The sequence below is a fragment of the Palaemon carinicauda genome, chromosome 12 (genome assembly GCF_036898095.1).
Source record: "Palaemon carinicauda isolate YSFRI2023 chromosome 12, ASM3689809v2, whole genome shotgun sequence".
NCBI classification, from domain to species: domain Eukaryota; kingdom Metazoa; phylum Arthropoda; class Malacostraca; order Decapoda; family Palaemonidae; genus Palaemon; species Palaemon carinicauda.
The window spans coordinates 11,883,888-11,902,454 of NC_090736.1; the positions used below are offsets into that span (position 1 = coordinate 11,883,888).

The 18,567-nt window shown below is 37.7% G+C and overlaps 1 protein-coding gene across 1 annotated transcript in view; it reads left to right on the forward strand.

The window, feature by feature from the left end:
• The window catches only part of LOC137650481 (ELMO domain-containing protein 2-like), a 75,636-nt gene extending 60,686 nt beyond the window's left edge, over positions 1-14,950 (forward strand). The window contains exons 6-7 of the mRNA XM_068383708.1: positions 10,390-10,458; positions 11,366-14,950. Of these exons, the coding sequence (XP_068239809.1) occupies positions 10,390-10,458; positions 11,366-11,660 (364 nt within the window). The 3' untranslated portion in view covers positions 11,661-14,950. The remainder of the gene's footprint in view (positions 1-10,389; positions 10,459-11,365) is intronic.
• Positions 14,951-18,567: the final 3,617 nt, after the last annotated feature.

An 18,567-nucleotide genomic window follows, 5' to 3' on the forward strand; every position in this document is an offset into this window, starting at 1 on the left:
TTAAGTACTTTTTATACAAGTAATCAGTAAATGAATTATATTGAAAACTAAATTTTTAAATATTTCATTCAAGTTTGAGTAGTTTTCAAACTACCCCAAGTAAATGAAAAATATTGAAAGCATGTCATTTTCAAATTACTTTAGTTAAGCAAGTAGGTTCTTTGTATTGAAGTGATAAATAAAATATTAATCTTTTTGAAAAGATAGCTTATAAATATCAACAATATAACCTTTTCAAATATTTTATATTGGCAAATAGGTACTTTTTAAACAATCACATCTCATAAAAATGCAACATTCCAGTAAAAAATTGTATCTGTTTAAACACACACAGCTGTTTTCATTGAAAAAAAATCAATTATTTGCTTTCTTAAGAGGTTCAATAAATCCCTAGTTTTCAATATTAAACTTACCCGATGATCATATAGCTGTCAGCTCTGCTGCCCGACAGAAAAACCTACGGGCGGAATACGCCAGCGATCGCTATACAGGTGGGGGTGTACATCAACAGCGCCATCTGTCAAGTAGGTACTCAAGTACTCGATGTCAACACAGAACCAATTTTCTCTCTGTCGTGCCACTGGCAAGACCTACTAAATACGCTGTTACTAACTGGATTTGTTTTCACAACTATTTGGTGAAGTACACTATTCCAGTTTTGAGCTTTCGCTATGCAGGGGTTTTATCTTCATTTCAAAACTTGAACTCGTTTTGGATAGATTTAATTATGGTGACAAAGAGAGTATGGACTCTCTTTCACTTTTAAATGGCCGACCCTTCCCTTAGACGGAAGTGTGTTTAGGTTTTTAGTAATTTTGCTTAACACGTTATAGATCTATATATTTTATATCTCTCCGCCTTTATTAGGCCTCTTCGATTAACTTTCCTTTTATTATAAACATATAAAAATAAATTTTTATGTTTTGTTTATATGCGACCTTTCCTGATATAGGCGGTCCTAACTTGGAACCGAAGTTAATCAACGTTGAGCCCGTTATATCGTATTTAACCTTTAAAGAATTTAAAACTTTTTAAATTTAATGTTTTATGAAAGAATTTCTTTGATAGTCTCGTACTGTTTTCAATGATGAACTAACGTTTAGTTTTTTAGTCTACGCAGTTGTTGACGTTCAGGACGTTCAACATGCGCTCTATCGTTACGATAGAGAGAGAGTGTATCACGGTTTCACTTTGCAGTAAGAGTAAACCGATTCTAGCGTTTCGTTCATTCTTTCTTAGCTTAAATGGTTTAAATTCTAAATTCAAGGAACTTTTTATTTGGAAAACCTTTTAGTTTTTTTCCTTTAGCAAATAACATGTTTTGACGATATATAATTGGGCTCTTCTCTCAGGTGCGAAATCTAGAGAGAAAGAGAGAGATAGAGACGGAGGGAGAGAGAGGAGAAAAAAACGTTTCGTTCAAGCGGGTAACGTTGTTCTCGTTTTACTCTCCTCCCTAGTCGCTGTAGGGGAAGAAGGTAAAACGTTTCTAGGGTTTTATTCTTGTTCCCAGGCTATGTGCGGTGAGAGATTGTAAACGTAGTTTATTTGAACTAGTGTTTAGTCTCTTTCCCAGTCACTGAATTCTTTATCTTTATATATGTTTTCTGTTGCATTATACGACTGTTTTCGCAATTACTACCTTTTAATGAAGGGTAGGATTGCGTGTTTCAGGTAGAAATCTGTAAAAGTTTCGATTTCAGTGAAATAAGTGCAAAACAGAAAATCAAAGTGATAAAGTGATATGCGCAAAGTGTTACAGTGTTGCGTCCGAGGGTTCGTCTGTTCGTGCCTGTCGTTCACCTAGTCCGGGACCTCTTGCAAGCTCCCAAGCCCAGGGGAGAAGTAATGTCGAACGACTTATGGGTTCGTCAGGCCTTGATCAACGAACAGACGTTTTTCCCTCCGTGGTTTCGGGCGTATCTACCCAAGATCGCCCCACCCACACAAAGACGAGAGAGCCCATTTACTTCTCGTCTGCGGAAGAGGTTTCTCGTAAGAAACCTTGGACCAAGGTCTCGCAGCTTATTAAGTGCAAGTCGGTCCCTTCCGCGCAAGTCCAACGGCCCAGGTGTAGCCACTGGGTCAGTTCGGACTCACTGCAGTCTTCCGATGACTGCACACCTCCTAAGAGAGGTAAAGCGGTACCGCAACAGGCAGTAACTCCGTCTGTTGCCGCACCCGCTGTTTTAGACCCTCAGTCACAACGGACAGTAGCTCCGTCTGTTGCCGCTTTTGTAGACCCTAAGTGGTCTTTACTGCAGTCTATGCAGACTCAGTTAGCTGCGGTTATGCAGGAGTTTCGTGCGGAGAAGGTTGACACTGCTCCCGTTAGCCTACAACCTGCCACGGTTGAGCGCCCAGCTCACGCTGAGGCTGCCTGCTCCCACACTCCGGCTGCGGAGAAGGTTGACGCTGCACCCGTTAGCCTACAACCTGCCACGGTTGTGCGCCCAGCAGACGCTGAGGCTGCCTGCTCCCACACTCCGGCTGTGAGAGCTCCTCCACCCATGCGCAGTCGACCCTGCCAGACGCATGCTGACTCCCACAGACGCACGGAGCACTCCGTTGCCGTGCGTGAGCTACCACAACAACAGGAGGGTGGAGTTAGGCTGCCGTGTTTTGACACGGTGCGTCAGCCTCCGCAACCCACTGTGGTTACCGCCACTCGCCCGCAGCAGACTAGTCAGTCAGGAGTTGAGGCTTCCCCACACAGCTTTGGTTGTTGCCAGCTCACAGACTGTCAAGCAGTTACATAACGTTGCCTTCTGGTCTGCTACTTATGCACCAGTGCTGTATGTCCTCCAGTGCTGTATGTCCTCACGCACCTGTTGTGGTTGACAGTTCAGTTTTTGACAGTTCACAGACTGTCAAGCAGTTACATAACGTTGCCTTCTGGTCTGCTGCTAATGCACCAGTGAGACCCTCACTGAGATAACCTAGCTTTTCTCGGACTAGGTTCCTGTAGATGAGAAAGTGCTGTTCTCCCTCCTACTGATATTCCTTTGAGGACTCTGTCATTTGGAGAGGAGCCTTAAGCTGCTTAGCCTCCTATGGACTTTAATTAAATCATGATGATTTTTTAAGGATCTTCGTCCGGATCTTGTAACTGCTGCTCCTCGTTCGCCTCACGTCAGAACTTACACTAGGCCTAGCTACTTCGAAGCCGTTGTTGTTAAGCTAGTGCTCTCTCGCTCTCCTAGAGAGCGTTGCATTGGCTAGGCGACTGGTTTTTGCACCAGGAGGAGTTTTAGGGATTCAGCCTTTGATTTCCCTTCTTTTAAACTGGCTTATAGAGCGAGAGTCTGATAGGACACGAGAGAAGTTCTCGGCTTGGGAGTTCATGCCTCTGCCCAGATAGACTTCTCAATTCTGGTATACTCGCCCTGGCGCCTAGCCAGGAGACGCTCCAAGTTGTTTACAGGTCAACTTCTCAACTTTTGTGAGCCTTTGAAGTTTTGCTGTACTATTATGTCACACATAACAAGGCTTTCAGGGATGGTAAATGGTTCCGCCTCAGTCGCTAACCCCGTCTGTTGCCACACCTGCTCCCGTAGACCCTAAAGGGCTTTGCTGCAAGACATGAAGTCCAAGCTTGCGTCCTTGATAGAGGACTTAAATGCGGAGAAGATCCTTCTGGCCAACAACCTTCCAACCGGTTGGTTGTGCGCCCTGTTGACGCTGAGGTAACCTACTCGCGTTTGCCAGTTGAGGTGGTTCCTCCTTCTGGCCAACAACCTTCCAACCGGTCGGTTGTGCGCCCTGTTGACGCTGAGGTAACCTACTCGCGTCTGCCAGTTAAGGTGGTTCCTCCACCGATGCGACCCAGTGTGGGTTGCCAGTCGCACGTTGACGTTAAGCGACGCTCGGAGGTGGTTGTTGACATTCAGGACGTTCAACAACCAGCAAGAGGTGACTTGTTGTGACGCAGTGCGTCAACCTCAGCAACCCGGTAGGGTGTTGACTGCACAACCCAGACAGTCTAGACAGTTTCGGGTTGACGCTGTACTTCCTCGCGCACCCATGGTTGTTGACAGTTCACAGACTGTGCAGCAGTTCCATGATTTTGCGTCCGGCTCCGTCACGCATCCACCAGTGCGACCGGATTCAGCGAGTCAGACGTTGCCCACTCCGTTGCCGTTTCCTCATCAGTTTCGGATGAGGAACCCTCTGATGAGGACGTTGCTGAACAAGACGATCAGCCCCCAGCCCTGCTATCCATCCAGAAGATGCTGAGGAAGGAACGCTGCCCAGTCAGGCTGTGGATGAGTCTGGTAGGGACACTCATCCGTGGATCAATTTGTGTCACTAGGAAGACTACACCTCCGTCCTCTTCTATACCATCTAGCTTTTCACTGGAAAAAGGACAAGACGCTAGAAGCGGTCTCGATCCCGGTTTCCGGAAAGATAAAGTCTTGTCTGACTTGGTGAAAGGACTATATCAACCTTAGAGAGGGTCTTCCCCTGACTGTTCAGACTCCCAACCACGTTCTCTTCTCGGACGCATCGGACGTAGGCTGGGGTGCGACATTAGACGGTCGGGAATGCTCGGGATTATGGAACTCGAGTCAAAGGACAATGCATTTCAACTGCAAGGAGCTACTGGCAGTAAGTCTGACCTGGAAAAGCTTCAGGTCTCTCCTTCAAGGCAAGTGGTGGAGGTGAACTCGGTCTACACCACGGCTTTGGAGTACATCTCCAAGCAAGGAGGGACCTACTCTCTGACATTGTACGAGATTGCAAGGGTCCTCCTCACCTGGTCAAAAGGTCTAGACATATCACTAGTAACGAGGTTCATCCAAGGCAACTTGAATGTCATGGCAGATTGTCTCAGTCGGAAGGGGCAAATAATTCCAACAGAATGGACCCTCCACAAGGATGTAGGCTAGAGACTTTGGGCCACCTGGGGCCAGCCAACCATAGATCTCTTCGCAACCTCGATGACCAAGAGGCTCCCAATATTTTGCTCACCAATCCCGGACCCAGCAGCAGTTCATATAGATGCCTTTCTACTAGATTGGTCACATCTAGATCTATATGCATTCCCTCCGTTCAAGATTGTCAACAAGGTACTGCAGAAGTTCGCCTCTCTCGAAGGGACAAGGTTGACGCTAGTTGCTTCCCTCTGGCCCGCGAGAGAATGACTCACCGAGGTACTTCGATGGCTAGTAGACGTTCCCAGAACACTTCCCCTAAGGGTGGACCTTCTACGTCAGCCACGCGTAAAGAAGGTACACCAAGGCCTCCACGCTCTTCGTCTGACTGCCTTCAGACTATCGAAAGACTCTCGAGAGCTAGAGGCTTTTCGAAGGAGGCAACCAGAGCGTTTGCTAGAGCAAGGAGAATATCCACCCTTAGACTCTACCTATCGAAGTGGGAAATCTTCCGAAACTGGTGCAAGTCAGTATCCGTATCCTCGACCAGTACCTCTGTAACTCAAATAGCTGACTTTCTCTTATATCTGAGGAAAGAACGATCTCTTTCAGCTCCCACTATCTAGGGTTACAGAAGCATGTTGGCATCAGTCTTCCGTCACAGAGGCTTAGATCTTTCCAACAATAAAGATCTACAGGACCTCCTTAAGTCTTTTGAGACCACGAAGGAGCGTCGTTTGGTTACACCTGGCTGGAATTTAGACGTACTAAGATTCCTTATGTCAGACAGGTTCAAACCGCTTCAATCAGCCTCCCTGAAAGATCTCACCTTTAAGACACTTTTCCTGATATGCTTAACCACAGCTAAAAGAGTCAGTGAGATTCATGCCTTCAGCAAGAACATCGGATTCTCATCCGAAACGGCTACATGTTCTACAACTTGGTTTTCTAGCCAAACACGAGCTGCCTTCTCGGCCTTGACCAATATCGTTCGATATTCCAATCTTATCGTATGGTTGGAAATGAACTAGAAAGAGTATTATGTCCTGTAAGAGCTCTTAAGTTCTATTTGAAAACCTTTACGAGGCCCGTCTGAAGCTTTATGGTGTTCAGTTAAGAATCCATCTTTGCCTATGTCAGAGAATGCTTTATCCTATTTTATCAGACTGTTAATACGAGAAGCTCATTCCCATCTGAATGAGGAAGACCAAGCTTGGCTGAAGGTAAGGACACACGAAGTTAGAGCTGTCGCAACTTCCGTGGCCTTTAAACAAAATAGATCTCTGCAAGTATATTCGACGCAACCTATTGGAAAAGCAAATCAGTGTTCGCGTCTTTTATCTTAAGAATGTCCAGTCTCTTTACGAGAACTGCTACACTCTGGGACCATTCGTAGCAACGAGTGCAGTAGTGGTGAGGGCTCGACCACTACAATTCCCTAATTCCATAACCTTTTTTTAATCTTTCTCTTGAAATGTTTTATTATTGTTTTTGGGTTGTCCGGAAGGCTAAGAAGCCTTTCGCATCCTACTTGATTTGGCGGGTGGTCAAAGTCATTTCTTGAGAAGCGCCTAGATTAGAGGTTTTGATGAGGACCTTTAGTATGGGTTGCAACCCTTCATACTTCAGCTCCTAGGAGTCGCTCAGCATCCTATGAGGATCGCGAGGCTCAGTAAGGAAGACGTACTTAAAAAGGCAGAGTAGTTGTTCAAGTCGACTTCCTTACCAGGTACTTATTTATTTTATGTTTGTTATTTTGAATAACTGCTAAAATAAAATACGGAATACTTAGCTCATAATAATGTCAACATGTAATGCTGGTCTCTACCCACCCCCCTGGGTGTGAATCAGCTATATGATCATCGGGTAAGTTTAATATTGAAAAATTTTATTTTCATTAGTAAAATAAATTTTTGAATATACTTACCCGATGATCATAAATTAAAGGACCCACCCGTCCTCCCCAATAGAGACCCAGTGGACCGAGGAGAAAATTGGTTCTGTGTTCACATCGAGTACTTGAGTACCTACCCGACAGATGGCGCTGTTGATGTACACCCCCACCTGTATAGCGATCGCTGGCGTATTCCGCCCGTAGGTTTTTCTGTCGGGCAGCAGAGCTGACAGCTATATGATCATTGGGTAAGTACTGTATATTCAAAAATTTATTTTACTAATGAAAATAAAATTTTTTAGCCATCATAGCTGGAACACCATCAGTGCATAACTTATTATAATTAGGAAGTAAAATTTAGTCCTCCTTTGTGACATTGCTTATTGAAGTTGTTAAAATGTCTGTTCCTCTTGTCCTTGCGTTAAGGTTACCGAAGGGAAGCTGTTTTTCATACAATCAAAACTCATCAGTGAAAGCACAAATAAAATATTTTTATGCCAAAAAATCTGGAACCTGTTGACTCATCTAAAACTAGCATAGATCACAGTGTGGAGATGGACAAAACAGGAACTCTCTCGTCTATCATACGTTAAATCACTCACTCACTGCAACTAGCAGTTTTTCCTTGTCAGCTACAACAGCTGTTGCAGCTGACAAGGAAAAACTGCTAGTTGTATTAAGCTAGGATTCATTGAATTCAAGGAAAAATTGCTTCCATTCTCTGGGAGGTACATCACTGAACACAACTTTCCTATTGTCTGTGTGTACTTATTTGTATGTGTGTACATACAGTAGAATGATTTCAAACACACACTATTTAGTGTCAAAGTAGAAATATACTACTCATGCTGTACATATGTCAAAGGCCGTAGAAGGCCGCACTTGATGGTCCAGAAGGCCATATGCGGCCTTAAGGCCGCAGGTTCCCCATCCCTGGCCTAGTCCCGTGGGAATGAATGTTGTCAAGTGAAACAATGTACTGTAGTAGTAATAATGGTCATTAAACCTTAGGCTGTTTTACTCTTCAAGCCGTAGCTTTCCATTGCCTTTTATATGATATATATTGCTTGATAGTACATTCTATCACACTGTCCATCACTCATTTGATTTTGTAACTCATATTTTACTCTACGCTGTTTTGTTGCAATTATTCAATTGTTACATATTTATTTTCATTTGTTATCCAACAGTATTGCCTTTTCTTTCATAATGCTCAATGCAATGTCGTATTCCAGAAGTTTAATTCTGGTTTGACCTATTTGTGGGAGGATTTTCCCCGTCAAATAGTAGAATCACCGGAACTATAAAAGTTCAACTTGGAGCAAATCCTTTTTAGTTGAGCAGGTTAACATAATCATTTCGTAGTTTGTATATTATTTATCCTGTTAGAAGTATAATTCATCTGGAGGTACCTGTACTGTATTATAATTGTTTTCATTTTTTCTTTTATATAATTTATTATTTGCTTCTTCCTTTCTTTTTTACATTGGGCTGTACTCCCTGTTGAGGCCCTTGGGCTTGTAGCATTTAGCTTTTCTTATTGGCATTGCCACTTTTTTTTTAATAATGGTCATGATAGTAATATTAATTACCATACATATCCCATGTTCAGATATCTTAGTACTGTAATTCAGTACTATACTGTATTTTCATCTTTGAAGTCAGGCTGCGCTGTGGTTCCTAAGGAATTTCCATTACAGATTAGAATATGGAATCCAGTGTGACATCATATACAAAAGAAATATTGTTTTCCCTACCCTAAGACCAGTGAATCTGGATGGAAGGCACGTACTAGTGGTACTTCAGGCTACGAGTTTAATTAGTTTAGGGAGCTCGCTTGCAACCTAAAATGCTTTTATTCTTACATGATTTTTCCCATAAGAAATAAAGGAAATTCACTTGTGCATTCCACATATCCATAAAAGGGATTTTGATGAAGGAAAAATCTATTTCTGGGCTCGACCTGTGTCGCTCCGTGAAATGCTCCTCTAGCACCATTTCTAAGGCATAGTTATTGCTGAATATACCAGAGAAAAAGAGATGCATGGAATGCCAGGAATAAACCCAGTTCGCTTACTCATTGAGTGTCGGTATAGAAAACTGGGGTGTGATTGAACCACGACCATAGATCCCTCACCAATTAGACATCTCCTTCATCAACATACCCCCTCTCTACCCCTACATCTCCCCACCCCCCATCTTCATTCCTCTTCAGCACTTGCGACATATCCATAAATACACATATGCACTAATTGTTGAAGGTTTTATAACGGTAATCATTGTACAAAATATAAATTGTAACATAAAAAATTAATAAAAAATTAAAGTTCTGAATAAAAATTACAAATAAATAACAAATTAACTCGCACTTTATCTTTGAGGGGGTCTGTCTGGCAGGAAGAAGAGGAGTAGGAGGAGATTACTGCTTGAAAGGAGAATCTCCCTCCATAAGCAGTTCTGGAAATATATCGGGAGTTCCTCTCAAAAAACTTATGGCAATTTTTGCTTTCTGGACACATGGTTGTCTTTTTTTTTAAACACACTTACATTCATTTTTGACAAGGAACCTTTCTAGAGATGACTGTTTTAAGTGGGATGAAATTATGGTAAAAATCACTTGAAAACTGCATGGGCATACGGGTACTGTGTAACTTGATTTCTGTGCATTGCATGCTAGCCTCGTTAGTACTTGTCCACAAAAAAATGTCCATATGGTGCAAAACGTTTGTTCACAGATCCATGTAATTTTCATCATTCAAATCAAATTTGTATGCTTGTATCCCAATTTGCTCTCATTCAAATTTACTCGTAACCCAAAGTACAGCACTAATGTATGATGCAGACCCAAGGGTTCTGGCTCTATTAAACTCATCACAGTGCCTCCAATGCTGGATTCTGGATTCTTATGCTAACTGGATATACATCACCCAATGAGAACTGTTACTAAAGCTGAAGACAGTGCTTACCCGGGCATTTGTTATTCTCCTGGCAACCATTTTTTCAAAAGTCATAGGTGAAGCTGAAGGCATTGATCTTAAGGATTTTGTGAGATGTCTACCTCACTTTCTAAGTTAAGCACAGTTGATTAGGTTCGGAAATAATTATTTATCAAATTTTTAGTGCTCAGTGTTAGTGCTGATGTGTGGCCACTTTATTTTGATATTGAACGTTCGGTCACATATAACAGCCTTTACCATTCTGGCTCTCAGTCAGCATAGGAGTTGATTTTTGATATGTTGATCCGGGATCAGTAAAGACAATATTTCTCTCACATATCATGTATTGGATTCCCTGTTTAAGCCTTTACAGGAAAGTCCTTTGAGAACACACATCACCTTTGCAGAGATAGGCTTATACTCCATCAGAACCCTCTTTTTTTATGTTCCTTGCTCTTGTTTTCTTTATTGTACCACACATACACTGTATTCAGGTACAGTACCTTATATTCAGTTTTAATCGTTTTTTTTTTTCTTTAATTTACATAAGGGCAATCTGTTCTGTTTTTGTCACATTACTTACAAATTTATGTAAGACATAAATACCTGCAAAATTTTTAATAATTAAATTTTTTCTTGTCATAGTTAGAAGTTTTTTATATGGCAATTTATTTTGGCCTTTCAGATTTTTTGCAGAGCAGCACACTTCTGCAGCTCGTCATGTGCTAGCACGCTCTCAGCATCCTGTGTATGGGTAAGTTTTTTTTTAATATATTATTAGAGATCTAAAACTGGATACTGTCTCCGGACAACAGGTTTGTCAATAATGTATTATTAATACATGTAATAAATCTAGGCCTATTTGTTGGTAAGATATAGTTTTGTCTTGCAGAATGACATTTTTCTCAGATAATATTAAACCTTTTCTGCAGATTTTTTAGTAAATCAATGTGCTGTACAATATCTATGGACAGATAATTCATAATGATACTCAGTAGGACATAATCTTTTGAACTACTGTAGTTTTCGGAAGTGTTTTGTTCAAAGAATTTTTGTTAGGCTGATGTACATTACATTGATTATAAACAGAGGTACTTGAGAACGAATCAAGAAATTGCTTTTATTACTGTATTAGAATTACTGTACAAAGGATTTATCACTGAAAAGTTTACACTTCTAATAGAAAATTATTCAAGTAAATAGAAATAATTGTTTCAAAATCTTTATATTTTTTCATAGAGAGAGAATAACTTTTAATTGTAATGCATATTTTTATTTTTCATCAATATTATATATTACATATATACAGTATCAAAACTTCCTTTAATAATTTTTATTATTGTATTAGAATTACTATACAAAGGGTTTATTACTGAATAGTTTACATCTGTTAACTATAAAGTTGGGTTGTTCTGCTTTGAGTGGTTGGATTGAAAATGTCGGCCCACGAGAGTAATTATCGCGAAACCCCGGATATTTGATTTTTCATTTAATGTTATACAGTTTTCTGTATCGCAAATATCCGAATCTGCAAAGATTGAAACCTTGGATATTGAGGTCCAACTGTAATGTAAGCATATGATTAATACATGTTCTATAGATATAAATGAATGATGCTTTTGTGCAATGTCAGAGAATTCTAAGCTTTGCATTGTTTTCAGGTACTCATTTGCCATAGTTGGGATTAATATCACTTTCATGGCATACTCCCTTCTCAAGAATGGTGAAGCCAAGACCCACTTCTATAATGCTTCCAAAAAGTTTTCTGAAGTACGTACATTCCACCAATTTTATTGCTACTTATTTTATACTTTTGATGAACTGTGGAGGCAAGAAAAACCCAAAGACATGATGGAGTTCTCACGTGTGAGGGATAAATTTGAATATCGAGTGAAACAGAAACTGCAAGATCCTACTGCGTATTTCAAGTGTAACTTTGTCTTAGAAAATATTTAATGATCATCTCACAATAGATTTCACAGCAATCTTGTTGTAGAAAGTTGAAGTCATCATTTGAACAGTTATGTAACCATTTCATAAATTTTTGGGAGATTACTTAGTCAGTTGATGTACAAGCAGTCCAAATAATTGTTGGGATTTTGCTTTTTTGAACTGTTTATTGTTTGTCAAAACACTTTTCTTGTCCTCTCACCCCACTAAACTGTGGACCCTGGCTAAATTGGACTTCATGTGTAACATTAACATTGCTGTACTTCTTTGACAAAAAATTACTGTTTTTGACATTTGGTAATAAGCGCACAATACAATAAATACAAAATACAATATATATCTAAATGATCCCATTAAATAACATTGGGGGTTACTTTTTTCATGTCTTGATTTATGTAACAAAACATACAAAACAATGTTAGAGATTAGTTTTTAATTATTCTGTTAATTCTATTATAATAGACATCTGTGACCATCTAGATTAGATTTCTAGGGATGGAAGTTACTGACTTTTTTTCAATTTCTATCATCTGAAAAATCTTTCATTACAAAAGCATCTCAAAGGAAATTACCAAAAGGAAAATTCAGGCTATTTCTGGAAAGCAGCTACTGTATATTATTAAATTTTCAATTCAGGCTCTTTTTAGAAATTAGATAATAGTAGGGCAAAAGAACCTTCAATTCCTTTGCAGCCTATGCCTTCAAGTCAACTTTTGATGCAACTCCCTGCCTTCAAAGTTAAGGACATCACTAGCAACTAATTGTTCCAATGCATATACAAACCTTTTGTCTTTTAAAAATAGGAAATGTCTTCATGGAAGCTAGTGTAACGAGATAGTTAATGACGGGCAATAAATGCCGTCAGAGTAGCTCTGCCCACTTTTCTGTCAAGGACTCTTCACTTTTGTCTTCGAGCGCAACGAATCGTCATACTGTTGCTTCCTGTCAAATACAGTTGTACTGTTGCTTCCTATCTAAATCTATTTATTCTTTTTCTCATTCTTGTCAGTTTGAATGGTTGATATTGGCTTGTTGATAATGAAATGAAGCAAGAATGTAGGTGAAGAATGGGCACTGTTGTATACCGTGTGCTTGTCACACTACATATTTTGTATGGTTGTTTACACAAGAAAGATGTCCGCTCAATTAGTTTATTGCTAAACTTGGGATACGGTGGATTCCCTCTCTGCTCCTTAAGGGTTAAAATTTTCAAAATTCAGATTGTTGAATTTTTGTGTAGTTTAATGTCTATATTTTATGTTTCAAATAGTTTTATTAATGAAAATTATTTCTTTCATGACTAAAATGGCCTTTTTCTATACTGTATATACTGTATATGTAGTAAGGTTGCTAGTTATCTTCCTCACTATTGTACAGGACCAGGGATCCCTGTCTGGCATATTCTAGGGAAAAAAAAACAGTTTGATGGTAGTGGTATTTCCTATCCCTCAATAAGTTAGTCTTCCTGTTATAAAGGATGGAAGATTATGTGTAGGAACAAATAACAAATCTTAAAAGTATTAATTATTTTTCCTAGCTTTACAAACCTGCTTTGTTTAAAGTTTAACTTCCGACCTCAACCACTCTTCTTAGTTCTAAGCTGAAGGTCAAAAATGAAAAGTCTTTGATAGGAAGGGAGGAGAGATACTTTCCTGTGCTCACCAGCTGCCATTAACTACTTCGTTAATGATTTCGACAGCCATTCCAGCTCCAGTGAAGACATTTCCTATTTTAAAATGACAGGTATATATTGCTTGGAAAAAATACAAAATGTGTTTTTTTTTTTTTTTTTTTTCAGCTTTGAACATGTTGTAAGTGCTTGCATATGTATTTTCCTTAGAATAACCTTTGGCACAAATCTTGCATAGTAGAGCTAGTCTTGCGTTTACTGCTTGTATTAAGACTAGATTTTGTAAGAAAATATTACTTGGGTTCTGATGATGGGATTTGCATTAGTGGCTTTGTCAAAATGCTTAATCCATAAGCATCCTTATGAACTCTGTAATCATAAGAGTACAGTGCTGTGCTTTATTATGTCACGGGTATCTTCAAGCAGTTGATTTGCCATTCGTAAGAGTGAAGAATTTGACTGGGTGGTTGTTCATATCCTCATTATATGAGCTGCTGAATAAAATGGACCAGAGTTGCTAATGAGAAAATCTTTTGTTTCCTAGAAAAATAAACTATAAAATTATTTTAATCTAAGTACAGATAGGTCATATTTCACTTTACAGAGTACTGCTTGATCCAATGTGCTCATATTGGTAAATTTATATAAAAAAGACCAACTATGCAGGCCATAGGAAAACACATTGTTGGCACAATTGTTTGATATACTCTTTTGAAAGTCATAGGTACCATTTGTATTTTCATATGGAGTTTTGCAAGTGCTAGAGACCTTATATTTTAGCTAAGTAGGTATTTAGATGTGTAGTTTTTGGAAACTACCGGTAACCTAATAGTTTAAGCCGTTTGGAGCCCCACATTAATAGATAAGTGGAGGATGAGTGTAGTGCATGTGTTGAAAATAAGAAAAAGTGTAATATTTGGGTCCTGTCATAAAACTAAGAAAGGAATTTTATACCTATAATGAAGTTAACATGAAATCTTAACCTTCAGTATTGACCTGTCACTATGCTTTGATGAATATTTGTAGCAATGTGATCTGGTCAGACTTGTTCCTGATGATATAGAACTTATAGTACAATAGTAATTTAATTTGTAAACAGATGTTGCAGTTTGTGGAGAATGGAATACTGTACAATATTCTAATTGGTTGCTTAAGCTTGTGAAGGTTAGCCTATTAGTGAAGCTAAATATTTTATATTATAGTTAGTCATTGTTATTATTATTATTTAATGTTATTTGATTTTAGTCATAATTTGATATGTTCAAATGAAATGAGAATATAACAATTTGTGATCTTGAATGTACTATAGTTAAACAGATACTTTGCTGTATTTTGTGAAGTATTTGATTTTAGTTTCTTGAAGCTGAGCTGACCCAAAACTGGGAATATTGCTCAATCACTGTGCCACTGCATTGAAGTATTTTTGAATACTTGATTACATGTCATGTACTTTGGGAAATGATGTACTGAAGTTTATCAAAACCTATTTATGCTATGTAATGTTTTTTTTTTTAATTGGAGTTATGTTTAATCTTTACCAAAGTGCTCAAGTTAGCTATACTGGTATCGTATAAAGCTTACATAACTAAATTAGTAGATCTTTATTAAAACTTTCTTCTTTCATAGTAGTGGTAATAGGAAACTATCGGTACATTTTCAGGATCTAGAAATTATAGACAACTTCACCCAACTTTTCTTTTGTGTTTAGTTTTCACTTGATTTTCAAATTTCTCATTTTGCAAGAGCTACTGAAGTTTATTAGCGCTTTAAATTTTAGCCAATTGTTACACATGTATACTCAAAATACTATGTGGGTCTGCTTTATTTAATTTGGTTGTAAAATTTGCTGACTTACTTTTGTCTTTTTTATTTTATTTCTCTCAGAATTTGACTCAATTATTATTATTATTGTATCGGCCCATCCCTTTGACGAAGGAATTAACTAAATGGAAGACAACCTGTGAATAGTGGATTTCACGCGCCTTTGCTTTATACACGACACCCAAAAGGTGCCCGCGCGAGGGTTGTAACCTCAGCATTCCATGCTTTTATCTTTCTCTGGTATAATTGGAAGGTTTTATCAGAAAAGATATACAAGAAGGACTTTTCACCGGGCGCCACAGGTCTCTCCCCAGAAATAGATTTTTCCTTCGTCAAATCCCTTTTTTTGTTTGTTTTGGTGGTTATTGTGGTTTTTGAGAAATATTTTGTATTGTTCAAGGGTTTACTGTATTTTGTATTAAACCCTTACCTTAGAGTCTGGTACTCAAGAGTTTATTCCAAGGCTTTTGAGTTTTTTTAATATATAATCTCACCTCGCTGACATAATGTTTAAGCACTAGTATTTTGGCCAGTAATAGGTGTTTGTATGCAAAACATTGCCCATTTTAACCCAGGCTGTTCCTAATCTACCATAATTTTTTACCCTGAATTCTTGTTGATTACCATATATTTTAGCTCTTGATTCATCATGATCTATTCTGATTTAATAAGTTATGATATTTATTTTTTTAGCCCAGGTCACTCCTGACCTACAATAGATATTAGCCTTTACTGATCTACCATAGTTTTTAATACTAATTGTTTCTGACTAACAATGTCTTTTACCCTTGGCTGCTTGTACACTACCTTAGTTTTTTTTTTTCCTAACTACTCCTGACTTACAGTACCATACTTTTAATCCTGACTGCCCCTGACCAATCCTAATTTTGAGCTGTCTCCTGGCCTACCCTAACTTATAATCCTGACATCTGACCAGGCCATGGTTTTATCCTGAAAATCTTCTGAACCCTTTATCCCTGACATCTTATTATCCAAAATTTTAACTCTTGACTCCTTTAGATCTACCATAGATTTTAGAGCTTAAATATTAGTTGCGACTGCTCCTGACCTTTTTGCTCTTGCCCTTCAATTTTTATCTGAGAGTTTTTTATAGCGTACTTAAGCTAAAGAAGGAACTTTATTGCAATTGTACTGTATTTTGTTTACAAGAAAAAGTTAATTTTAAATAGGTTAGCCTACTCATGTTGGAATACAGCTCTAATAGTACTATTGTTAAATGACATGTATTGTCATTTCAAGATTTTTTATAAATTTTAAGTACTTTTGATTTGATAAAAAGTGTTACCCCCTAGTGATATTTGGTAGAAACCTCTTGAAGAGTTGCCAAATAAAGTACACTTTACTGAAAGTAGAAATTGTAAACCGTAATGTTCTGCATTGATAAGTAAATATGTCTGGAAACAATTGTTGGCTCGTGTACTTAGTGCCTCTTACATTAAGACATTCACTGAAGATGATATTTTGTACAGCATCTAACCCCAGGCTTTCAGTACTTGAAGTTTATATTTGAATGTTTCATTTTACACAATGAATGGTTGAAAAGAGGCACAAATCCCTCAGTAGTTACTATTGACAGTATGCTTAGTTTACTTTTTTTTTTTAACCAAATACTGTTGTATTTATATGCATACAAGTATATTGTTATTTATGATATTATTTAATAAGAATTATATGGTAATCACTGCAGTTTTTTGTTTTGCCAAATATATAGCATGACCTCACTTATTCCCACATTTGTGTGATGGTGATTGTGATAGTTTGCACATGGTTTACTCGTACACATTGTTTTATATTTTATATGAATGGTGAGCTGCTGGATGCACTTGTGAAAAATGTCTTTTGAGTGATGGGGGAAATTTTTGTCTAGGGAAGAAAATTGTGTATGTGAAATACAGCTGTTCTGAATTTTACATTTCTATTATTGTCCATGAGCAAGCCTTTTTCCTAGAATTTGAATGTTATGTCCTTGTATTAATAGACATGTTAATAATCTATGCTTTAATTTTAGCCTGATTGGTTTTATTGCTTTTATGAAAAAATATCATTATTTAGTATCAAAACGTTGGTTGAAACTTTCAATTTCATATTGATAAGTTTTGTTAACTTATAAATAAATTGCTGAATGGTAGTTATTAAAACCTGCACAAAGCATTATCAGCTAATATTTACCTACTGTTTTGAATTTGGGGATTGCTGAAGAAATAATCTGGGTATAGATAGGGACTTCTCTTTAGACAAAACCACTTTAAAAAATCATTATTTTTAAAATTTTAATATTAAATATTGTCAAGATTTTATTTACACACTCCACTGAAAACTGTATACATAGGCAATTTTCATGGCTTTAGTATAACTACATTACTTGATTATTTGAAAACAGTTTTATCTCCACCATGAAAGAGCAAATTTCAAGAGTAAAGAATTTATGGTATTGGAGAATTTTACTCATATTTGTTTGAAGTTTCAAGTGTTAGATAGATAATACTCTCACCATTTTGCACAAATGAGTGTAAGACGAAGTTATTTGTGTGCATTTTTGGTAGTCAATTAAGTTGATGTGTAAACATAACAACAGGTCTATGGACCTTCCAAAAGCAAAATCTGTAATGTTTATGCAATCATTTGTGATTTTGGGTATTTTAAGGAAGTGATCTGGAGAATTAACATAAGTACTTGGTGGCAAGAACTGGATCTTGTGATGCATATTTTAGGAAATAATGTCTTATGTAATTGATGACTTTGGAAATAGGTTGTATAGGTTAAGAGAGAGGTCATGTGTACTAATGACGCTAATTAAACGTGCATTGGTACCTCATTAAAACCCAAGGTTTAATCCTGGCTTAGATTCCAGTTGAAGGAGGAAGAAGTTGCTGAAATTTATATCGCTAGTCCCAGTTATGATTGCTGCTAGGATACATGAGGCTGTGTTGAACCATGGGAAATTGAATGTCATTACAGTATATTTCAAACCTTTATGATGAAATAATTTTAGAAGTTTTAATTTTCATCAGTTTGGTTGTGACAAAGAGTTTTTTTGTTATTCTTTTGTTCCCGTTTGCTTTTGTACTTGTATGAATTTTGTTTTGTTTGACAATTGAACTTGCCTTTCTGTTTTAGGCATACTTGGTATAAAAATGGTAATGTTGCTCTTAATATTTGTAAAGGCATTTATAATTACTTTTTTCAACAAAAAGGAGACCCAATCCAATTTCACTTATTGTATGTTGTGTTTCTACTTTTCCACCAACAATAAATATAAATTTTTGGAATAAAATTCATTAAAGCAAATTGTCAGATTTTTTAACATTTTCAGTTTATATGGTCATTGAAATTTATAAGTTGCAGTTTAGTAAATAAAATTTGATATATTTATTAAGGACCACCTTTAGGCCAACCCTGTGAGAAATATTCTAGCTCAATGGTCTGGTTGAACTGCTCATC